General features: G+C 42.0%; 1 protein-coding gene across 1 annotated transcript in view; it reads right to left on the bottom strand.

Moving 5' to 3' along the window:
- The window catches only part of MIDEAS (mitotic deacetylase associated SANT domain protein), a 62144-nt gene that overhangs the window by 16938 nt on the left and 19880 nt on the right, over positions 1-25326 (bottom strand). Inside the window, exons 2-5 of the mRNA XM_069858159.1 lie at positions 11015-12701; positions 5241-5561; positions 2012-2357; positions 1482-1548 (exon numbers count right to left, since the gene is read on the bottom strand). Of these exons, the coding sequence (XP_069714260.1) occupies positions 1482-1548; positions 2012-2357; positions 5241-5561; positions 11015-12472 (2192 nt within the window). The 5' untranslated portion in view covers positions 12473-12701. The remainder of the gene's footprint in view (positions 1-1481; positions 1549-2011; positions 2358-5240; positions 5562-11014; positions 12702-25326) is intronic.

Below are 25326 nucleotides of genomic sequence, written 5' to 3'. Positions count from 1 at the left end.
TACAATCAGCAATGCTGAGCTAAGTGGGTGTTTTACGCCATATGGGTGTTTCCATGCCATGCATCTCCATATTAAACTTTTGCAAGAGTACGTATAATAATGAATTGGAACTACCTTGCTGTAGTTCTACAGCACTGAACTTGAGCTGATACCCCAGAGGGTTTGCTAGGGCTGTGAGAGGTATTAGCTACTCTGGTTTTATTGCTCTGCTCAGGTATAGTAAAACTGGCACAGAGCGCAAGCTCCTAACTCCAGCTTCAGTATCTCCAAACTGTGTTCACTAGTGCTGCTGGGTCCACACATGGCTTTCCCAGACTAACAAATCTTATTAGCTCAGGCCACATACGCTGTATGCAACTGGCTGTAGTGCTTTCAGACTGAGCTAGCTCAGGAGGGAGCAAAGTAGTTGACAGCGCTGCACTGCAGCTAATACTGCACAGATAACCTGCAACGTAACCAGTCCATGTAGTATGGAAAAAAGCAGTTAGCTCTCACATTGTGGTCTTCCTCTCAAAGAACGTATTTTCGCCACTCTAAAACAAACATACAGCGTACAAAGTAGTGTTTGTATACAATGACAGAGGGATCTGGACCGGCTGCGGATCAATGGGCCAAGACCAACTGTATGGGGTTTAACAAGGCTAAGTGTCAGATCCTGCACTTGGGCCACAACAGACCCATGCAACACTACAGGCTTGGGGAAGAGTGGCTGGAAAGTTGCTCAGCAGAAGACAACCTAGTAGTGCTGGTCCATAGCTGGCTGACTATGAGCCAGCAGTGTGCTCAGGAGGCCAAGAAGGGCAACAGCATCCTGGCTTGTAACAGGAACAGGGTGACCAGCAGGAGCAGGGAGGTGATTGTGACCCTGTGCTCAGCACTGGTGAGGTTGCACCTCAAATACTGTGTTCAGTTTTGGGCCCCTCACTACAAGAAGGGCATCGAGGTGCTGGAGCACGTGTAAAGAAGGGCAATGAAGCTAGGGAAGGATCTGGAGAACAAGTCTTATAAGGAGCAGCTGGGGGTGATTCTATGATTACAACAGAATAGGATGGATTCAATAGTATTGCAGCCCAGAGGAATGAGTAGTAACAGAAAGCAGTGAACGTCATCAGAATTGGAACGTGCATTTGCCCAAACAAATATTTTCTTGTAAATAAATAAAGACAATTTATATTTTGAGTCACTAACTGGAATAGCTTCAGTGGTTTTAAAAGACACATCAAACAGGTTTCCAGGAGAGGTAGATGCCCTATCCCTGGAAATATTCAAGGTCAGGCTGGACAGGGCTCTGAGCAATCTGATCTTAGCTGAAAATGTCCCTGCTCATTGCAGGGGGGCTGGACTAGATGACCTTTAAAGGTGCCTTCCAACCTGAACTACCATATGATTCTGTGGTCAACTATACTTGGAGCAGCTTGAAAGTTTAGGTTGAAGTAAAATAGCACAATTACTATCAGGTTAAGAATCTACTGTGTACTTACGGTTCAATGCTGACTGGAGTGGCTTCCCCCACTACTGTAAGAACAGGAGGGGTAATTTCTGAACTATCTGCAAGGAAAAAAAAACCAAACTGCTCAAACAGCTTCACGTTTGAGATATATTCTTCACTTAGCTTGTAAATCTATTGGAGCTATCCATCTCTCAAAAAAGGCACCCATATGTGCTAAAGGAGTTTAAGATGACCAAGAACTTAGGTTTCAGTGACCGACATCTTAGTAATAACTATTTTTTGTCCTCTCAGTTGAAGACAATGTGAAACTAGTACATAATAGAGAAACTGACTTTTCCATTCCTAAGAACGTCAGTAGAGGGTGTTGCAGATTACTTCTGAAGGCATCTTAACATGCATTCCCAGATAGAAGCAACATTGCACTCCATCTATCCTAGGTCCCCAGGCTATCATGAAGAAGTTCCAGTTCCACACAGACACACCTCCTCAAGTCATGATCTTCCTCCTATAACTTCACAGTTCGTAATCATAAATTAGCTAAGAAAGGAAGGATAAACTTACTTGATCTAAGCAGGGTTCTGTGAGCACTTTTAGGAGTCATTGGAGGTGGAACCGAATGACCGCTGGAAGAGAGGATGGCATTAAAGTATAGCCCAGATCCTTCTCTCACTGGACTAAGAATTGGTGGAGGAGTGTAAGGAGGTAGCTCAAAGTTCCTATCTGAAGGATGATCTGCCAGACGGACAGGTGACCGTAAGTGGCTCTGATATGGAGTAATATTAGAATAAACAGGTGGTGCAATAAAGGTGCCAGCTTTTGGTGGTATGAAGAGTGGCTCAGGTCTTGGCCGCTGCTTTGGTTTCCGGGCAAAGCCCTCTGCTTCATCCTTTGGAACAGCATCTTCATGCTATTAAGAGAACAATTACATACTTAATTTCATTTTAAAAGCTCAGGTCATTTGAAAAACACCAAGTGAGATGGCAACATTCTTTAACGACATCTCAAAATCTGGACAGCGCATTGCTGGGTGTCTCAACTATTTGCCCAAAGGAAAAGAGGGAGGAAGAAGATAGGGAATCGAATGGACAGAGGAATTACTAGGTAGCAACACTAGCTATGATTGCTTATGAAGTTATGTTTTACAAGAACTAGACATATGTCTGGTTGGAAAGATAATGATCTCAAGGTAACTTTAAAAGAAGACATAGAAGTATAGCAGAACACAGGTACAGATACAGGGTAACACCTTAAAGGTCATCTAGTTATGATACCTGTGCTATAGAGAGGGACACTTTCCACTAGGAAAGGCTCAAAGCCTCATCCAACCTGGCCTTGAACACCTCCAAGGATGGGGTATCCATGGCTTCTTTGGACAATCTGTGTCCAATCACACGCTCACAGTAAAAAATTTCTTCCTAATATCTAATCTGAATCTCCCCTCTTTCAGCTTAAAACCATTAGCCTTCATCCTATCACTACGCTCCCTGATAAAAAGCCCATCCCCATCTTTCCAGTAGTCCCCCTTCACATACTGCACAACTGTAGCAAGGTGTCCTCCGATCCTTCTCTTGTCCAGGCTGAATAAGACAAACTCTCTCAGTCTGCCTTCACAGCATAGATGCTCCAGCCCTCTGCTCATCTTTGTGGCCCTCCTCTGGATTCATTCCAACAGGTCCATGTCTTTCTAACGTTGAGGGCCCCAGAACTGAATGCAGTACTGCAGATGGAGTCTCACAAGACTCTTATAGAGGAGGAGAATCACTTCCCTTGACCTGCTGGTCACACTTCTTTTGATACAGCCCAGGATACGGCTGGCTTTCTGGGCTACAAGCGCACACTGCCAGCTCATGTTGAGCTTCTCATCCACTAACATCCCAAGTCCTTCTATTCAGGGCTACTCTTAATCTGTTCTCCACTCAGCCTGTATCTGTGCTTGAGATTGCTCCGACCCAGATGCAGGACCTTGCACTTAGCCTTGTTGAATTTCATGAGGTTTGCACAATGCCACCTCTAAGACCTATCACGATCCCTTTGGATGGCATCCCTTCCTTCCAGCACCACACAGCTTGGTGTTGTTGGCAAACTTGCTACAGGTGCCCTCAATACTGTAGTCCAGTTACCAACAAAAACCCCTGAGGAACACCACTCAGCACTGGTCTCTACTTGGACATTGAGTTGCTGACCGTAACTCCGAGTGGGGCCATCCAGCCAATTCCTTATTCTCCGAGTGGTCCATCTATCAAATCCACATGCCTCCAACATAAAGACAAGGATGTCATGAGGGACAGTGTCAAATGTTTTACACAAGTCCAGTCAGATGGTATCAATTGCTCTTCCCTTATCCACTAACACTGTAGCCCTGCTGTATGTGGCCACCATATTTCTCCCTCGGGAAGCCATGTTGGCTGTCACCAATCACCTCCTTATCTTCCATGTGCCTCAGCACAGTTTTCAGGCGGATCTGCTCCATGATCTTACCAGACACAGATGAGCCTGACTGGCCTGTAGTTCCCTGGGTCTTCCTTTTTCCCTTTTTAAAAATGAGTTATGTTTCCCCTTTTCCATTTACTGGGAGCTTCACTGGACTGCTATGACTTCTCAAATATAAAGGTTAGTGGCTTAGCAACTTCATTTGCTAGTTCCCTCAAGACCCACAGATGCATCTCGTCACGTCCCATAGACTTGTGCACTTTCAGCTTCCTTAGATCAAACCTGATCTTCTCCTACAATGGACAGATCTTCATTCTCCCAGTACCAATTTTCGTCTTCTGAACCTCAGGCGGTGTGCCTTGAGCCCTTGACGGTGAAGACTGAAGCAAAAAGTAATTGAGTACCTCAGCCTTCTCCATACCTCAGGTAACCAGATCTCCCATTTCCTTCCAGAAGGGGGCCGCATTTTCCCTGGTCTTCATCACCAATATACCGGCAGAAACTTTCCTTGTTGCCCTTGACGTTCCTGGCCAGATTTAATTCTATCAGGGCTTTGGATTTCCTAACCAGATCCCTGGCTGCTCAGACAATTTCTCTGTATTCCTCCCAGGCTACCTGCCCTTGCTTTCACTTTCTGTAAGCTTCCTTTTACTGTCTGAGTTTATTCAGCAGCAATTTGTTCATTCATGCCAGTCTCCTTGCGTTTTTGCCTGACTTCCTCTTGCTCCTGAACTTGCAGGAGGTGATCCTTGAATATTAACCAGCTCTCTCGGCCCCTCTCCCCCTCAGGGCTTTACCCTACAGTACTCTGCCAAGCACATCCCTGAAGAGGCCAAAGCGTGCTCTCCTGACATTCAGGGTAGTGAGCTTGCTGTGCGCCCTCTTCACTGCCCTAAGGATCCTGAACTCCACTATTTGACAGTCAATGGGACTAAGGATGTCCTGAAGCTTCACATTCCCCACCAGCCCCTCCTTGTTGGTGAGAACGAGGTCTAACATAGTACCTCTCCTTGTTGGCTCCTCTGTCACTTGGAGAAGGATGTTATCATCAACATAGTCCAGAAAACTAGAAAATTCCTGGATTGCTTACGTCCCACTGTGTTGTCCCTCCAACAGATATCGTGGTGGTTGAAGTCCTCCTTGAGGACAAGGGCATGTGGATGTGAGGCTGAAAAATGCCAATGATGCCCAAATATATGGCAATATCATGATGAAAAAAAAATCCACAGTCCCCAGACTATATCCATTTGAAATTCAAGCCTTGAAATCAAACTACTTTAATAGAAAAGCTTAAAGGTAAAACCTACATAATTAAATCTAACAGATTTAGCTCACCTTTGGTTTCTTAGTCTAAACATACCTGATTTGAGGTTTCCACGTTAGTATTACGATTAGATCGCCTCCGAGTGACTATCACAGAAGGCTTGCGTTCACAAGGAGCTCGATCATTTGTTTGGCCTCTCTGGAGCTTTCCATCATCAGACTTTTCCTTTCCAAGGCTCTGCAAGTCAATTTTTCTCACTGGCACAGACACAGGAATGATAAGAGGCATGAGGCTATTATCCTCACGGGGTCTTTTTGGAGTTGATGAAGAACTGGCAAATTCCACAACACTTTTGGCAGCTGTAGGTTCTGGAGCTGCTACCAGCACACTCTTTTTCTCTTCTGAAGAATCCAGTTCCTGAGAATAAAAATAGATTCCTTAGAAGTTCTATAGTAGTTACACAATAAATCAGATTATGCAGTTTCCAAGTTGAAATGGATTTGGAAAAAATACTACTGGAGGAGAAGAGTACTTCACAAATATGTTACTAAAATTTCTTAGAATTACTTGAGGAATGTCTGAAGCCTCAACTACTAGAATCTGGTATAAATAATCAAGTATCATTTCACTACCTATGGTTTGACACTATTTTTCCAGATGAATTTGTGCCCTGACACAACTTCCAACAAAGGTTCTTCAGTTTTACTAATGATCATAAGCTGCAGGCTATCAATTTCAAATACTGGTCTTCTGTTCCAAGAAAGACTGAACCATGATAATCTTAATTAATTCTCTCATACCAAAAACAGAGATAGCTTTTTGCTGTGCTTTTCTGATTTGCAGGACAGAAACAACTTTCCTTATTATAACTGGAGCCTTTAACATTTGTTGTCTAACCAGGCCTGAGCCTGAAGGACTTTTGGTCAGCAAAATCAACAAGGCATGCAAGCCAGAACTTTTTGCATTGGGATTGCAGCTTCCATGTCTCTGCTTTCTTTTACTCATGGAAATCCTAGAAAACTGAGTTCCAAGGAGATGGGAATGGAGGATGAGTTACTGAATAAACACATGAAAACTGTAAAAGGCTGCAGGTACTGTTAGATAAGTGAATTCTAGTCCTTCAAATGACTACCCACATGTTCATTCCCCTCTCAGTTCAAAAGCAGCTGCCAGCCCACTTAGAAACCAGATGTTACAGTATACCTTTCAAAACCACCTCTCCTCAGGGCCATAAAAGGCCTTCTTGAACTCTGATAATTGCAATCCAGAAGCCATAGAAGGCGTTCCTTTTGGCACTTCACAGCTCTGTTTGGAAAGCCTTTGGATAGGAATAGTTATGCAAACTCATCCTCGGTGACAGCCACAATTTACTGAGGAATCTACCTAACAGCTGTATGCTGTAGGAGGAAGCTAAGGCACATTATCTCCCAGGTATGACTAGGGGTGTTTAACCTGGACTTCCACAATTTTGCAGAGATTTAGTGAAATCCTCAAAAAGAATCTCTTGTGTGCCATTAATAATACCTAATCCTGATGAAAAAGCTAGCATAAGCAGGTTCTGTCGTAAGGATCCAGATACCTCTCAGCCATTTCACTGTAACCACAGATCAAGAAAGCTGGCCTCACTGAGGAGCAAGAAAACATGCTTCAGCTCGCCCATGTCAATAGCTAGAAGTCTAGTCAATGTCTAGAAAGACACTAGACTGCAGTCCTATTTTGATACTATATTTATATTGAGGGAAGCACAACTGTATTGTCACAAGATGCCTCAGTCAAGAGGCTGGAGTTAGTGCTCTGGCATCTCTCCAAATGAAGAGTCCTGGTAGATTTTGTTGCTTTTAAGAGCAAGTTGGTCCACTCTGAAACACTAGGCCTTCAAAAAAAGATGCCAAGCTTGAAGAAACAAAATCAATCATGAAGATGATTTAGAGGTGCCTCCTTCCAAGATCTTGTACTAGTGTAAGGCTAAGAGAGCACAAAAAGCTTTATCCTGTAAGTGACACTGTAGGTCAGAAGTGTGACAGCATTGTTCTTTACTGAGACTGCAGATATCTGCCCCCACCATGCAATGATGAAACACAAAACTAAAAAGTCACAATTGGCATCAGCTGCCACAGATTGCACCGCAGGAGGAATTAATGACCTCTGAGGATCTCCCTTTACTGAGGATACACACCTGTACTTTCTCATGAGATGACCAGTTTTGGATTTGGAGGGCATTCATCATGCTAACAGATATGTCATTAGGTACAAGTATCTCTAGGGAGTAAGGAGCTCTTTGTAATTTGCAGCCTCCCTCCACTACTTCAGGAAAGAGAAGGATGCCTTTTTAAACCTACAAACAGGTCATCTACTGGGAATAGCTCCCTACTTCCACTAGTCCTGCCCATACTCGAAGCAGCTGCTCACATATGTTTTGCATGCTGCTGTACGTGGGCCTCTGCTAACCAGGGAAATTAATGCTTTTATCACCTTATTACTGAAGGCTTGTTAAGCATCTGGGATAGCTCTTGGGTCTTCTTCCGGCAGTGAGATCACAATAGGTAAGTTTTGCACCACTATTTAGAGCAGTGCATTCATACTACATTCTTCAGACTACTGCCGAAGTAAGTCTTGGTTTTAACCAGACTACTTTTTTCCCCTGACATAGCTGTACTAGCGCAAGCACTCTAGCAAACTTTCTGGGTACCTGGGAGAAGAATGGCAATCAAACAAGTAACTGCAACATGAATATGAAAATGAGCACCAACTCTGACAACGTACAAACCTCAGATACTTCCCATGTGCTACACAGATCTCTGTAGGTCAAGAGACATGAATTGATTTCCTGACTATAAGGAGGAAATTATGGCAGCTAATGACAAAAGATGTTACATCCCTTTGGCTACACTATCTGTTAACCATGCTTTTTTTATTTTCAAGAATGGGACGTAACCAGCAAAGGACCCTTTTCGCTGATGACAGGAGAGATGACCCCTTTGAGAGAACAGAGGAAGATGCCTGAACAGTAATAGAGATAGCAAGAAGGCACCACTGGGAACTTAATACAAATACCTGAGAAGTCTTTAAAGATGCTCTGGTCCACACCAGAGCTTTTCTGGTCATGAAAGACCACACATACCTGAGGCTTACTAAGAAGGGACACAACTGATTTTGTAATTAAGCTATTTATTTCAGATACCTAAATAGTTTCTCAGCTGTTTGATGATGCTCAGCAGTAAGCAGACAGGAGACACTGAAAAACAGACAAAACGTTCATTTTTAGAACTGCTATGGAATTTTCAGCTAGCTCAGCGTCTCTGATGCTATTTGGAGCAGGAGAGATGTTTGATAACTTCAGCAAGTGCAACCTGTTGCAATTCCATTTACACTTTTGTATAAGCATTGAAGGATGAACTAGTGATCTAGAGTCCTTCCGGACACCCACAGCAACCTGGTCATTTTGGCATTGCACCTGTCTATCCCTCAAGTTCTTTCTGAAAAACGTAGAATTCACAGACAAAACCCAATAGCTGGAAGAACTGTTCCAATGTCACTTCTGTGACCAGACAAGAAACCACATTAGCCTTTTATAAACACCTACCCACACAGTGCTTTCTGCCATCGTTCTGCATCATCCTGCTAACAGTAAAGCTTGCAGTCAGACCTTGTCCATGTAGGAGGTGAGTCCAGAACTTCTACTCCACAAATAAAGCTTTTTCTGGGGGTTGGGGAGGTATGTGGTGGCTGGTGCTCTGTGCCAAAGGAAAGAGGCCAGGTAACTGAACCCTGTCTCCCTTTCATAAAGGAATACTTAAATCCAGACACCCTTAAGATGACCATTTCCAGTCTGAGAAAAGTTTTTTGCATTTATAAGAAAATAAATTACACAGCCTTTTCATATATAACGGTTACATGTGAAAAGAAACCATTAAATTAAGAGTTGGGAATTTGCTGCAGCCTGCAAGCAGCAATAGGCTGACATTACGTGCAGAAAGATACTGCTGTCCAAAAGTATGTTTTCACATAAGATACACACGTACTTAAGAATGTTCAAAAAACGGGTTCAAATCATGAATGTATCTTCTTTCATCAATAATTTAAATTCTATGGCCTTCTTGCGAGTTCTTCACATGACCTGTGCTAAAGAAGGCTTCTAGATGTTTGTAACAGAAAGACACTGATGAGAGAATCGCACCACTCTTCTCCCACAAACACATTTTCTTTTTCTCGCTCTCGTAATGTCCAATCCCCTTAAAGATACAAAATCCATCACACCTCAGGTAATAATTTTAACATCTTTCAAAACCTCACCCTGAAAACCAGAAGAGGCTAGTGCCACCATAGAAACAAGCAACCTGCTTGCATAACTGCCAAGAATAAGAGCATCTGTCAAAACACTTCTCTGTTTGGTCTCTACATTATGAATCAATCTGCAAGCAGCTAATTCCTTGCTCCATTTTTCAGGGCCTCTTTCAAGATGCTCTGTTAGTTTTTTCTTGCCACCGTGTTATGATCATACTGCAATATGAATTGTAGGCCATACATAATATGTAGGCCTACAATATATACTGCAATATAAACATATAATGGCTAGGAGAGTGTGAGCAAACAGTTCATGCTGTGAATTACTACTAGTTTTCTATCAAATCTGGTTGTTCATCTGGAGTTAGAGCAAAAAGGGATGAACACAGCATCAACTGGCTGCTGTCTACTGTGCAAGAGATGGAGTAGGCTATGGATATTTGCTTCATTGTCTATTGGTTCAATTCTCTCACTTCAATAGCACATCCCTCTAAGGAACAGATTGGAAAAACAGCCACAAATAGAGTAGGGAAAAAAAGGATGATAAGAACAAGAGAGGGAATAAAATTCCTTTCCCTTTGTTGTCTGACTGGGCAGTGACTCAAGCGGCAAAACTGTAGGTAAAAGTAGCTCACAGTCTAACATCCATATTTCATCACTCTCTGGCAACAAAACTTCCAAGGAAAAGCGGACTTCTACTCCTCATGAGAGGCACTCAACAAAAGATTATTCAAACCATAACCGACAGAAAACCTAAAAGGAGAAAAACGACACCAGAGAACCTCCCCACACCTGACTTCAAAACCTCACCACTTACCTTCTCTGAATCCTGTCATCTTGCCACAGGGAATACACATTGTACAGTTTACACTGGGACACCAAAAGCGTAAGACTAGGAACTACCTAATCAGTTAACACTAAATTTCTTCCCTATCAAGACCTACACAAGGTCTACAGGCAGACTTTGTCCTTCAGGTTACCAATTTCTAAACATTCACCACAGACCATTCTCAGAAACAGGATGCCACATCAGACTGATGATTGTTATGCCTGGTATAAGTTCTTCATGTAAGTGAGGCTTCCTCGGGCTTTTAATATTTTGGAAATATTAAACATGTAAATTGCATTATGTAATTTTTAGATAGCACAATTTAGAAACAGTAACTGCTAAAACTGAAAAACTGGCAGGTAAGCGCAGTCTTTTCAACATAAAAGGAAGAGAACATCAAATTGGTGAAAAGGTACCAAGTCAACTTGTTATACTTGTCTCTCCGAATTCCTGATCAGCTCGAGGCCTAAGCTGAAAACTTCCACATTTTGAAGCCCTAGGCTAAAATCGCATTAAGTATTAGTTAAATAAAACTGCCCTTAGGTGGTTTCACTGCACTATGAGATTTCTGTTCTCCCACATCTTTGAATTACAGCAACTGAACTTACATGCCACCACTCCAGAGATGCCCTTACTGTACTTCAACAATTCTAGCATCAAGAAACCATCCTATCATGCACATGTACGTAAATTCCTCTCATTGCAACCCTATTTTTTAGCCTAAAACTTGATATACTGGTTTGGATGTGTATCTTACCTTTTCATTCTGAAGAGAAGCCAGCTCAACAGCTTTTTGGGCCAGAGTTAGCAAATTGGCTTCTTGAGAAACACGCCGTCTCCGTCGTGTGCTCTGGATTACACCCCCTCTAACACCCTGAACATCATTAGTCTTCTGAGTGCTTTCCTCAGCTGCTGCTGCTGCCTGTTTCTCCCCTTCTCTCCCATTCTGGGCTGTGGCTTGCCTGCCTGTTTCCATCTGGCACAGCTCACTATTAGCCAGGACATCCTTCTGCCCCAGATCCATTCTCTTAGCTTGTAAATAGCTACTTTTGTTGTGAGCCAGTGACTCAGGTGGCTGCTGTAATGGAACCTCTTGTTGATGTGTTTGCCAATGATGCAGAAATAAATTGCTAGGTTGTTCTTCTGCCTGCTCGGAAGCCAACACTTCTCCTGCAGATGTCAGCAAGACACCTTCTTTGGAGAGTCTCCGTGACCTTCTTGGAAAGGGAATCTGGGTCTGAGGCAGCACAGTCTGTTGGTTCTGCTCTGTTAGTGCTTTGAATAGTTCCTGGTTCCTCTCTGTTTGCTGAAACTGGTGGGCCAGCATGTGATGCTGAGGTGCTGCAGCTGCCACATGAGGCTGTGCTACGGAAGTAGTTTGCTGCAGACTGAAGGCTTGTGTGGCAGCCTGTTGCTGCTGCTGTTGAGGATAGAAATTTTCAAACAGCTGTAGCTGGGGAAGAGCTTGCTGTTTTTGTTGAGCAGTAAATGCTGGACTGGAAGAAGCCGGGGCTTCTTGAAAGACGTGTAACAATTCAGGAAGACCCTGCTTTTGGCCTTGGTGACCAAATGCAAGTTGGAAAGGCTGCAATGGCAGACTTTGATTCTGTTGCTGCTGTTTCTGCATCTGATGAAAAGAATTCATTTGAGCTTGCTGTCTAACCAGTGCTTGCTGTTCCAGTTGAGCCTTCTGGGACATCATCTGCTGGACAGCATCTCCATATAAGTCCAGCTGTGACACGAACACTCCTTTCTCTTGACTTCGTTTAAGGGCTTCTGGGTGTCCATAAAAGCCTGGGGCTCCAGTGTTGGAGTGGGGTCCTTTTGGGTTACCCCCAAAAACCATACCGTGGTTCCACATCGAAGGTGGAGACTGCCAGTGGCTGTTACCTCTCTCTGGCAACCGGTTTCCCATTAGCGAATTCTGCCATTTGACAGCTGCTACTGTCTGGGGCATCATCACTGATTCTCCCCTATCTTGATTGTAAACAGAGTTCATCAAAGCAACATTGTTGGGGGCACTTGTTAATGTTCCTGTGGAAGAGATCTCCATAGCTTGGGAGACCGGTATATTCCCTCCATGACCATAGTACTGTCCTTCCTTAAGCTGCTGCTGTGGTTCTTTTGATGACACAGCTATTTCCTGCTCATTAAAATAGGCAATTCGTTTCCCAGTCCTTTTGCTTGAAGACTTTTGCTGAGCGTGAAGATTCATGGTTCAATCTACTCTCCCAGCTGCACATACCATATTTACAATCCACCCATCCCTGAGGTTGGTGGAGGACAGGCACAGAAGTCTCTTTTTTCCATTCAGTTTTAGCAATAAAGGGCAGGAAAGAAGTCCAGATGAAACTGCACCCACTTCCTTTTTCTTCCTGAGCTTCTCCCACTTCTTTTCACTCTTTGTGGTTCAAAGGTCAGTAGGGTCCACTTAGTTACAGGTCCTGAAATAGAGAAGCAATTGCAATGACTCATCTGATACAACTGACATACAAACCCTCACTCAATGAGCAACGTGTATGTCTGTCCCATTTCCCACGGAAATTAAAAACAGGGTGATATGTGTTAGAAATAACAGATCTGACCTGCTAGAAGAATGTAAACCAAAAAAAAGTTAGTTTTACAAAACAGATCTCAAACTGTATTTGCATGATGCAACTCCCAGCTGCACACAGAATTCTAGTCAGCTAATCACTTGAGCTCATTCTGAAAGTTTTTCTCTCAAACTCTTTCTTATCTGGCCAATTACTTCTATGTCTTCCTGTAGCAGGATAATCCAATTTTAATCTGAACTGAAAACCCACAAAACAAAAACCCCTTGACTCTCCAGAAGAAAAATAATGTGTCAGGCCACATTTCCCAGACATTTAAAACACATGTGGATACAAATGCTGCAGCCAAACAGCAGTTAAGATGCTTCATTCAACATTCGTAAGGAAAGAATCAGGTGCCAGCCCAGCACTCGCCCTCCTCCCACGGTCACTACAGTTGCTTTCCAATTAAGAACTGCCCACCACACATCCAAAAGCTGGAGATGAAGCTTGCTCAACCGGTTGCTCCCCAGGTGCTTTCTTTAACAGTTGAAAACAACTGCTCCTGCTCAGGTAACACTTCTGGTAAAGTAGTTCAGGCAGATTGTTGCAGCTGCCCCCAGACATCAGCAAATGTCTGTCAGTGTAAAGATACAAACACAACAGAAGAAAGCCTTTCCTGAACATCCAGTCTAGGACAATTCTACCCTCCTCTTCCACAGAAAAAATCTGTCCACAAACTTAGGATTTAAAAGCCTGGTTTGCAGGATTAAGGTCTACCATGTTAACATATACACTAGTATTTCTACTAGGACATCTAAAGCCTTTTAAGAAGCTTAGTTTTAAATTTAAATTCTTAAACTACTAACACTCAAGTAATTAGGTGCAAGTCTCTATTATTACTATCTCTCTTCAATATACATTCTGTTCCACTTCAAATCACACTGCCATGAAGATTTTAACAAATTGTTTGAAACCTATTCTAGAAACCTATTGCACCCATTCTGCTATAAAATCAACTGTCTCTTGAGCGGAGCCGGCAAGACTAACACACACATCCCCTGAAGTGAAACCTGCAATCCATTCATCTCTCTCAATAAAATGAAAAAGTAACAAAACCAAAGCATACAGCACACTGAAGTCCTATAACCGGAGTTTCCTCTAAACAGATATGGCTACAGTGGGGTTGGGAGCATGAGGAGGATGAAAAGACAAAGACTTTAAATCTTACACAGCTTAAAGCTTACACAGCTTCCACCTCAGAGGCCAAGTTTGGCTTCAGTGCAACTGGACCCATGGGCCCCTGTTTCAGAGCAAAGTGACTCACTTCCTCAGGCTGTTACATAGCTGTTTCCCCATGCTCCCTCCCCTTTCGCCCTGGCTACAAACCATGGACCTCTGCCTCCCTGCATCACTGAGCCAGGGTGTTCCTCCCTCCGCTAAGCACAACATCTTGGCTTATTTTCCAGTTCTCTTTCAACAGGGCAAAAATAACTCTAGGAGAAATTGTAGACACGTGAGATGGAAAATTCTCTCTAAACTGCAACTAGTACACAAACAAAAATTTCAAAGTAAGTTTTGCCTATTTCAAAACTTCATTAGGAGAGAAAAAAAACACCCCACAGCAGGAAACTGGATCCCCTAGCAAAAATGTAGAGAGAGAAAGGTTGCTATATGCCTCTCAGAAGCACTGACGTTAGTCTCTCCCCTTGTTTTTGCAGCACTGCTACAAATGCAACAGTAAACAGCTAAAACAATACCTGAGGTAATACTAACAGAGGTTTCTGACAGTATCTCACTTTCTGAAATCATCACAAGCTATTTTTCCTTCCATACTAGACAATCTCGTAACAGTTTTCCTTCCACTGATGCTTCTGCATGCCTTTGTATTGATCAGTTACATCATTCTGACAAAAATAATGCAAGTTTTCTGGTTTATCAGAAGACATTACCAGAAATTTAAGCCTGCCATATAACCTCTAGAAGCTCTGCTCTAGATTTTCTACACTTTGAAGACAAATGCAAAGATTAACTGTCCAAAAGCTAGCATGCAACTTCAAGTGTTCTTATTTGTTACCCTTCTAAAAAATAAAAGAAGAAAAGAAAAAAAAAAAAAGAAAAAAACGAAAAAAACCAACCCACAAGCAAAAAAACCCGAACAGTTGATGCTCTTTTTAATACAGGTGGTTGAGATTTGCAACTACCACAAACACAGATATCCAGAAGACCTTCAGAAAGAAGCTTCTTGGGTTAGTGAGAAAGCATTACATTTGTACAGCTCTCCAAACTTCCACTTGTGTGGACTTTGGCTCTGTTTTGTTTTATTACTAGATAAGAAGCCAGCAGGACTGCAAAGCCTGACTCAGACCAGTTTAGAACTGCATCTACCCAGAAACAAGATGTAACAGAAGTATTAAGATGCAAAGCTTACAACAAAAATAAAGTTCAGAGATGACCTAAAGGAGGAAAAGGAATATGTACTTGTGTGTTCTATAAAGGAGTCATAAAAAATATTACATGCCTCTCAGGATAGTCATTTGAGAAGACTGTAGAGATTGAAGAAAACTGAAGTTACAACAGCACAAAACTCAGGATAGTGAAAATGACAATACCAGGGAGGAAAGAGATTTAAAGTACTTGGAACAAAGCATGCTTATTGAACATCCCAGCTTCCACAACCGCATTAAAAATTAAATAATCCTAACTAAGAGATCATTAAAAAAAAAAAAAAAGGCTTGGTGTATCCACTATTAGACAGCAGAAAAAGAACTTGTAGATCATGCTAATAACCAATAGTCCATAGTTTAAGCTGAACTGATAGATGTTCAAGCTGCAGTATGACTATATTCCAGGAAAGTTCATGCTTGGCAGCTTCACTGGCTGAGCACTGCTGGCTTGATGACTAAGCAGGCTTCCCTCCCTGAAGTTAAGAGATGAGTTCACATTATCATCATCCCAGCCAACTACTAGCTTTGGAGAATTTTTTTTGTTTTGTTTTACTTTAATTTCAGCACAAAACTGAGCCTGCAGTAGTGCAGTAAAATGGCAACATTTCCAGGCTTATGTGTGCTTCCGTGCAGTACACCCCTGAACATTTTGGATCTTTGAGTGAAGCACAGAGCCAGGTCTGATACCACAATTCCCAGAAGATACTGTGTCTTGCCTCCAAATATACTGAAGTGTTACAATACCTCACATTTATTTTACACTGCACAGGCAAAAGGTGGTACCTAGCACTGGTAAATTTTGTTTTAATAACTCTAAGATTTGGCATGCAACATCATCAGCTATTTTCACTTCCAGGAACACTTCTGGCATGCAAGAAAATCTCTCCACTTTTCTTTAGATGGATACAAATTTTATGTCATCTCCTTTAATACTGTAAATATTTTCAGATTTCTACGGAATTCTTCATGTTGCAAGGTTTTCTCTTCTTGATGTCAAAAGAATGTCAGTTTAGATACACATACACCTACTGGGCACTTACACAGTATTTTCTGTAATGAGGAAAAGAAAAAAACATGAAGTAACCTCTGGGACTTTACTGAGAGAGGTTAGGGTTACCATTTTTAGCTAAAATTTCTCCAGTATATCTGCACAAGAGTATCATAAACGCATATAGAACACCACATGGGCTAGGTTTAGGCAAAGCCTCCTGAAGGACTTACTGAAGTATACAATAGGACTAGGTAAGAGTCTCTGCTAGCATCCAAGAAGATGTTCTCAAATGAATACAATCCTTTCAAAACAGAGATATCTGAAGAGTGCAGGGCACTCACAAAGCCAGTGAGCATCCATTAGCAGATTTCACTCAGCCCAAAATAGTTTCTGCAGAATCATTTAGACATCCCTGTCCACTGCAACAGTCTTGTCCCAGTTTATCATTAGTCTGGAGAGTTTGCTATAAAACCTACTTAATTCTTTTTAATTGAAGTTAAAAGATTATTTGATTTAGAAGACAAATAAAAAAAAACTCCATTGCAACCATTTAACATAAAATATCTTTTATTTCCCCTTAAAACTTTTTACCTGTGTATTTAATAAACAGCCACCATTATTCCATTTCTTTAATTACCCTCTTAACTAAGTACCCGCATATTTGTACATTTTCACATTTCAAGTTCATGGCCTCACGCACTGCAGTAACCTTAAACTCTGCTCTTCAGCCCACCTGTTGAGGGTGTGCTGACCTGTGCTTTGCTTAGTTCATTTGCTGCATCACCTATATTTGGCATGATAAGCAAGTTTAAATTCTGCGCAGTCCCAATCTCCTTTGAGATCATTTGCACACAATTCTGACAAAATGCAGAAGTCATTCAGGAAAGATTAAGACTCCAAGTTTGCAGATGACACTAAGCTGGGTGGAAGTGTGGATGTGCTGGAGGGTAGAGAAGCTCTGCAAAGGGATCTGGACAGGCTGGACCGCTGGGCAGAGTCCAATGGCATGAGGTTTAACAAGGCCAAATGCCAGGTCCTGTGCTTGGGGCACAACAACCCTATGCAGTGCTACAGACTGGGAGAAGTCTGTCTAGAAAGCTGCCTGGAGGAGAGGGACCTGGGAGTGTTGGTTGACAGCCGACTGAATATGAGCCAGCAGCGTGCCCAGGTGGCCAAAAAGGCCAATGGCATCTTGGCTTGTATCAGAAACGGTGTGACCAGCAGGTCCAGGGAGGTTATCCTCCCTCTGTACTCGGCACTGGTGAGACCGCTCCTCGAATACTGTGTTCAGTTCTGGGCCCCTCACCACAAGAAGGAGGTTGAGGCTCTGGAACGAGTCCAGAGAAGAGCAACAAAGCTGGTGAGGGGGCTGGAGAACAGGCCTTATGAGGAGTGGCTAAGAGAGCTGGGGTTGTTTAGCCTGGAGAAGAGGAGGCTGAGGGGTGACCTCATTGCTCTCTACAACTACCTGAAAGGACGTTGTAGAGAGGAGGGTGCTGGCCTCTTCTCCCAAGTGACAGTGGACAGGACAAGAGGGAATGGCCTCAAGCTCCGCCAGGGGAGGTTTAGGCTGGATGTTAGGAAAAAATTCTTTACAGAAAGGGTCATTGGGCACTGGAACAGGCTGCCCAGGGAGGTGGTTGAATCCCCTTCCCTGGAGGTGTTTAACGCATGGGTGGATGAGGTGCTGAGGGATATGGTTTAGTGTTTGATGGGAACGGTTGGACTCGATGATCCAGTGGGTCTCTTCCAACCTGGTTATTCTGTGATTCTGTGATTCCTCCTTAAACCTTGGCATAGTTAAGGATGTAGAAAAGAACAGAATATCATCTCTGATCACTTGTTATTTCATCACTTTAATACTGGCTTTTAAATATATCCATTTTAGATTTTTTCACATAAAAAAACCAAAAGTGTTTCCAGGTTCTAGATAATGTACACTCTCATCCTTAACTGTAACAATGCTGTCACAGTTCCTTACAGGAGACCTGTCAAATTAGAGTGATGAGAATCAGCTCCCACTAAATCTTCCTGCCGCCAGCAACTCAATTTACTGATCTCCCCTGGAAGTAGTTCAATCACTTCTAATGATGACGAACAGATTCCAAGAACAATTTTTACATTTAAGTCAAACATAGTTAGCTACCTGGTGTCCTGAGACAGAGCAATCAAGCTTTCTTTCTCTAATTTGCTCATTATTATGGTTGAATCCCACATTTATGAAACAGGTAAAGAATCATTACATTCATTTTATTAACAAGGAACAACACCAGAGGAACTAACTCACTTTGAAGTTCACACAACAAATCAGGTCAGAAATCAAGAACAGAATATAGGATATTGGCTACCAAGTACACCAAACCCAGTAAGTTTTGGCCAACTGTTTTTTTTAACAACTGGAGACTTACAGGGCATCACAAACAAGGAACTTGACCCAGCTAGCAGAAATTTGCCCCTATGACAGCAACACTAGGATCTATCGCAACTACCTTGAGTGAGAACCAAGGAAGCGATGAAAACATGGGACAGTTTTTATATTTGGTAGAAGATCTGTAAAGCCTATCACATAGTTTAACCAGATCCTACACTTACTCTGCTGTATGTAAAACCAGCTTCAATCTCTCCCTCAAAAGCCTCTCCTGAAAGTTTCCTTTGTTACATTTTATCCAGACGGTTAGCTACGTCAAAATTCCTGCAGATTGCTTGCAACCTCCCACTCACCACCTTCACACACCTTAAACAGGAAGGATAACAGCACAGCTTCCCTACACACCAGGCGGGGGACAAGCCAAACAGAGAACAGACCATGTTTGTAAATTCTATACTGCAAAGACAACAACCTATCTTCTGAGGGGAAAGCTCAAAGCAACTGAGAAAGACACTGTCCAGGAAAGCCAAAAACATAAATGTTTTTGGATCAGGGATTTTATGTCCCTGATAAGAATCAGGGGTTTACGTCCCTGTCACCTTATCCCAAATGGTTGGGCATTTTCCACAGATACCTACAAAGTCTGCATCTAGAGCAAAAGGCGTATTTTCCAGGACTAGCACCACAAAGGAGCAGCAACCAAAGCCCAAAGTGAACAAGCAAAATCAACCAACAGTGCAGCCTCTAGTTTCAAAGAAGCTCACTACGAAAGAATATAAGTAGGTAACAATTGTGCCACAGAACAACTCCAAGTAAGAAACTAATTGAGGGAATTATATCAGATAGAAGTCTTAGAGTCAATAAAGCCTATGAAATGCCTTTAAATTGGAAGGAGGAAGATTTAGATTGGATATTAGGAGGGTTCTACGATGAGGGTTGAGATGCTGGAACAGGTTGCCCAGGGAAGTTGTGGATGGTCCCTCTTAGAACATGTTTACGGCTAGGTTGGATGGAGCCTGGCCTAGTGGGAGGTGTTCCTGCTTATGGCAGGGGTGTTGGAACTAGGTAATCTTTAAGGTCCCTTCCTACCCAAACCACTCTATGATTCTATGAAATGGTAAAGGCTTACTTGTTTGCATAATACTGGTGCCCATTGCCAATAACTAGGTAAACAAGACCAAAGGAATGCTGCTTCACAGACAGACAGACAATAACAAAAGGGAAAACAGCACCCAGGAAGTTTGAGAACTTCCACTGTTGCCTGAAGGTGCCTGCCTTGGGCTAGCAAACATATACCTACAGCACCTACCTACATTACACACAAATGTCTCTGGTCTATCCAAATTTCCATGCGATTGTCTCATTTCCATTGCAATTGGCCCATTACCACTGCAGAGAAAGACTGAAGCTATGACTGACTTCAAGGGAACCACTTTCACTTTCCCATTTTCAGAGGCTAGGAATTGATATAGCTACAGTATACCACTATACTAACCAGAGATTCAACAATGAAATCCATTAGCTCTGTGACACGAAGCAGGGGAGACAATGGTCATGCTGAAGGAAAGACTATGCGCCAGCAAAATCAGGTAGCTGCATTGCACCACCAGATGTGACAAACTACTGTTCCAACCTTGACTGTTCCTGACATTCAGCAACATAGATGAACTACCCACATTGAACACAATAACAGGAAACGGGGAATTACCATATAGTTTGGAAAAAATACACATGTCCAAGAACAAAAATATTAACTACATCTCACGCACTAACCAAACCAAGGAGAAAACCAATCCCTACTTAAGTAAAATATTTTGGTCTGTTACAGTAAAGGATGTAAGAAAGAAGAGGCAGTGAAAATGTGTTCTCATAGATGTAATTTAATTGGTCAGCTTTCTTTTCTGTTTGAATAGTCCTAAAATTCACCTAAGCATGCATTATGATTATATTTTGAACAATATTTACATCCATGAACAATCATCACCACAATTTTCTACATTTCCTCTATACACAGATGTGTTCAGGTGCATAGCATGTTACAGAGAAGGATTTGGGGAGTTTGAATTATGGGGTCTGAAGCACCCCGAAAGGGTACGAGTCCTATGAGAGAGGAGTTGTGTAATTTCAAAGAACAACCAAAAAATAACCCATATTTTGGGTTCTCTTCCTCAACTCAAGCCGTAAACTCAGTACAAGTATTGAAACTTCACTTTTCAAAACACACCTGGGATTTTCCACATCATTTTGTTTTAAAGGAATGAGAAAGGCACGAAAAGTTGTTAGTGAAAAAAAAATGCCTGTTAAGTGTTGATTAGTCTTATCCTTACAGCAATCAAGTCAGTCAAAACCTGGCATACACAAACAAAACCAGCATGGATAAGGAAGGAAAACTAGGAAAAAGACAGACTGGAATTTTGAAGCTTAGCAGATTATGAAGCAAACAACAAAAGGTAAAAGACCCACCTTGATTTATTTTTAAATAAACTGACTATGTTGTCTCTACCAGCTACTGAAGAGCTACTACAGCAAAAATAAGTCAGACCCTCAATTTAGTTTATCCTCAAGCAAAACTTTGACTGGTATTACCAAAATAATTGAAAATTTGCCCAAACCTCATCTCATGAAAACAGAAGATTCATGATTTGCACCAGACTCCTCTTTTCACCTTCCACAGCAAGAACAGGCAGTTCCTAGGGAGAATGATGAGAAACAGACAGCTACCGTCCAGTGAACTGGACTTCTGTAAACAAATATGCAGGAAAGCCCATCTTTACAAATGGCTTTGCAACACAGTGTAGGATTACCCTTTAACAAAATGGGTAGAAGGCACATTTCTTAAATTGGCTAATGTTTATAAACTGTACTGAAGTTAGGAATACCAGCTATTATAATCTGTCATCATGATAAATACCACCATCTAAAGAGGCTTGGACAGCCTCAGAGTACAGAAGGAGCACAGCAATTAAGGAGTATGAAATGCTGCTTTCAGGCTTAGTGAAGTTACATGAACATACTATTCTTCTCACTGGAAATGGGTTAACGGTTCTTCCAATTGTAAGCACTTAGATTGCTATTTTAAGTTTTTTTTGTTTGGAGCTGCCAGGGAAAGCAGTTGCTAGCAACAGAGAGACCAATACTCCAACATGAAGGAATCACAGCAGGCTCTGAGGTCAGCATGGCAAAGAGCAGGCCAAAAGCTTCTCCCTGCCCTCACAATTCACATAGATGACATGACCACAACACAACCTTCACTCTGAAAGCCTCTCCTGTCACAAACACACCAGCTGCAGAACTGCATGGATACAGCCCAGAGACAGACCAAATCTCTCTTCACTTTCGCCCCAAGAAGAAACTTCATCTGAATGCGCTGAGCTGCAACAGGGAAGATTGCTAGAGGCTCAGTTGTTTCCATCCTGACCTCTCCAGGCCTCCGTCACAAAACCAGAGATACGCAGGTGTCCAGTGTATGGAATACCACAGTCTGAGCACTTCACAGATTCCTTCAAGGCTTTGCAAGAGGTAACAGCCTACAAATAGGGGAAGAGAAAGGGGAAAGTTCATAGAGATAATATTTTCCATTCCTAGAGGTTTCTTCATAAATGCATTCAATACCCAGGCCATAGCTTTCGGCAGAGATACCCCTGATACCACCATCATTACTCACCCAAGCAGGCTGGAGAACTGGGACTTAAAAGCACAGGCAGAACCTGGGATCAATTCTCAGTTCTGCTGCAGACATCCATCTTAAGCAAAGCCACTTCAGATCAGTTAATAAAATGAGAATAACACCTGAATCCAATGCACTCATATTCATGAAGTACTCTGAGGTCACATAAGTCATATTATCTTTAATGGTACCCACTAGTAAGCTAGACAGGGATTCTTCCACAAAGAGTTTAGAAGTCTAGTTAGAGACATGCAATAGGGTAGCAATAACTAAAGAAGAGGGAGGGGACAAAAAAATGAAGGAAAAAGCTCACAAATAACAACATAGTAGTTCTTATGTCATATGCCTCTCTGTGCCTCACTTGAGCCAGGAATATTTTTTTGGGTTTCAGTGGTTATTTAAGCTGAAGCAGTGCTGATCTCAGTTTGCCCACACCCACACACTTGCAACAGGACAGATGCTAGTATTGACTGAACTAATCTATTACAGAACTACTCAAGCAGTCAGTCTTTAACAGCACTGACAAGACTTTGGTTCAAATTTCTAAAATAACGTCTTGTGGTCACTGTCGAATCTAAAGGGGTCTTTTTATTGTGCTGGTCTGTTACAAGGCACAGTTCTCAGCCATGACTGGGGCAGTCGGGCATTACAACAACGCAGCTACACAAACACACGGCAGCTAATTCTGGAGGTAGGAATACTGAAAGAGACGGGCAAGCACAATCATCACACAGTGGAAACCAGCAAAGTTTTAAGAGCCCAGAGGCCCAGAGAGCGTTCCCATTTCTGAATCATTCATTAAAGAGTCAGAGCACTCTCCAGGCCCCCAGATTCAGGGCTCCCTGCCTGTTACCTGCCAGACACTTGCCCAGTCTCCTCCTTTTAGCCATGGGAATTTCAGTGGAGGAAAGAGCAGATGGTTGGCAGCAATACTGTATCAAATACAAAGCAGGCCTCCTTCATTTCTGTAAAGGCTTATTTATATGCTTACTGACATTACAAAGCAATTCTACAGCTGGACATAAGTGACACCAATCTCATATTTACTCAGACCAAAATCAGTTTCCTAAAGATTCAGCTCAACAATCCTACCTGAAACCAACTAAGCCACTCATCCTGCACTTTATAACTAGAAAGGAAAGGAATAACAGCACAAGGAAAAGTGCCTTCTACCGAGAGCTCTTGCAAAGCTTTCAAACTGAGCAGTAGACCCATTTCATAGTAAAACATAAAACTAAGGTCTCAATTATCAAGTTCAATATTACAGGAAAAATTAAAAGTTTATGCATTAACCCATGCACACGGGATACTGTGAGCGTTAAGCAGATCAGAAATATAACATGCTTTTCACATTTCCTCCTGCACTTAACATAGTTCACTCTGCAAGTCCTAGAACAATATAAATACATTCCAATTAAAATCATAACATTTTGGTCAATAATGCCACATTATACCTTGAATAAGTGTATTTGCTAAAGATACAACTACATAATTGCTATTAATGGGAATAGTAAGTCATTTCCAATTGTGAAAGGACAGGCCATAAATAATTGGAAAGTCACAGAGCAACTTGCTAGAAAAGCCAATAAAAGCATCAGTGCTAATCACTTCACCATCTCCAAAAGAAATTGCTAAGCTACAGAGAAAAAGAAAATCCCTTACATAATATAATTATGAATAAAGATTAATGAACTAATCACCCCTTCAGGTGTATGGATTCCATTAACCTGATCCTCTCACACCAATGAAAACAAAATTCTGTGACCGATTCTCAGATCCTTATCGATCCATAAGGCATCTAGTGGATTCTAAAGGATTTTTCCACACCAGCTAGATAGCACTCTCTTATTTCAAATAGTTTACTAGTTCAACCGATGTTCCACAGTTCCCAATGACCTCACTATTTTCAACTAATCTCCAAACCACAAGAATGAATGCCCAGCCTCCCATCAGCAGGTTGACATTTGTTACACAGTTCTCCCCCATTTGGGAAGAGATCTACAAATCAACCAAGGCAGAACTCTGCTAGTCCCTACACTGAAAACAAATTTTGATTGGGAAAGTTGCGGAAGAAACCTCCCCACAAACAAACTTGATTACATTTATGTAACATTTTGCAGCAGTAAAAGCAATATATTAACACCAATTCATTCAACCTTCCAACACCCCTCATGTATAACATTCTGCATTTTTAACAGGTAAATAAAGAGAGACAAAGTGGCCAGTTTTGCACTGAAGAGCAAACAGGTGGCCAACAAGAGATCATTGTTCTGGAATTACTTGATCTCAAGTTTCGTCCACTGTTCAGTCCTTCATACTGTGCAGATACAAACAGCATTTGCAAGATGTCAGGTAAAGCATCTTCATTTTGAACAGATGCACTAAAACTCAGCAACTGATTTCACAAAATCATAGAATGGTTAGGGTTGGAAGGGACCTTAAAGATCATCTAGTTCCAACCCCATTGCCATGGGCAGGGACACCTCCCACTAGATCAGATTGGATACCACTTCTTAAAATAACCTATGAAACTAACTACACACTGATGTAAACGCTAAGGCTGTTTTGATATAAAAATCACAATGTCTTCTATAGCACATAAAAGTTCAGCCACTCATATATGCAGAAAAGCCCTAACATTATTATATATATGGCAATGTCCTACAAGAGATCTCTAACCTATACCCAACATATGCAAAATTCTGTGATGCCTCTGTACAGTCCATGAGCTCTGCCTAGAACTAGGCGCTGAGAAAGGCTCTTTAACTTGCATGAACTGTATTGTTTGGGAGGGTTGTATTTTGCTTTTTTAAGAAAATGACAATGCTAGCGAGGTGTTTTCTCATTGTCCGTGGCTTCATTTATTGCAGTATGGTACAGAAACCGAATTGCAGCATTTTCTATTTTACATAGTTGCATGGCCTCATAATCATCTAACAGCACTACATACTCTTTAATCCACTTACTCTGGCAATGCCTTTTTAAGGGACGGAATTGCTATTATTCCCTCTTTGTTGAAGAGGACGAAATCAGAGAAAGAGAGACTGTGTAGTGACTTGCCTGAA

The sequence above is a fragment of the Phaenicophaeus curvirostris genome, chromosome 5 (genome assembly GCF_032191515.1).
Source record: "Phaenicophaeus curvirostris isolate KB17595 chromosome 5, BPBGC_Pcur_1.0, whole genome shotgun sequence".
Lineage (NCBI taxonomy): Eukaryota > Metazoa > Chordata > Aves > Cuculiformes > Cuculidae > Phaenicophaeus > Phaenicophaeus curvirostris.
Note: the sequence above shows the minus strand (reverse complement) of the source record. Positions and strands in the feature narration are given on the sequence as shown.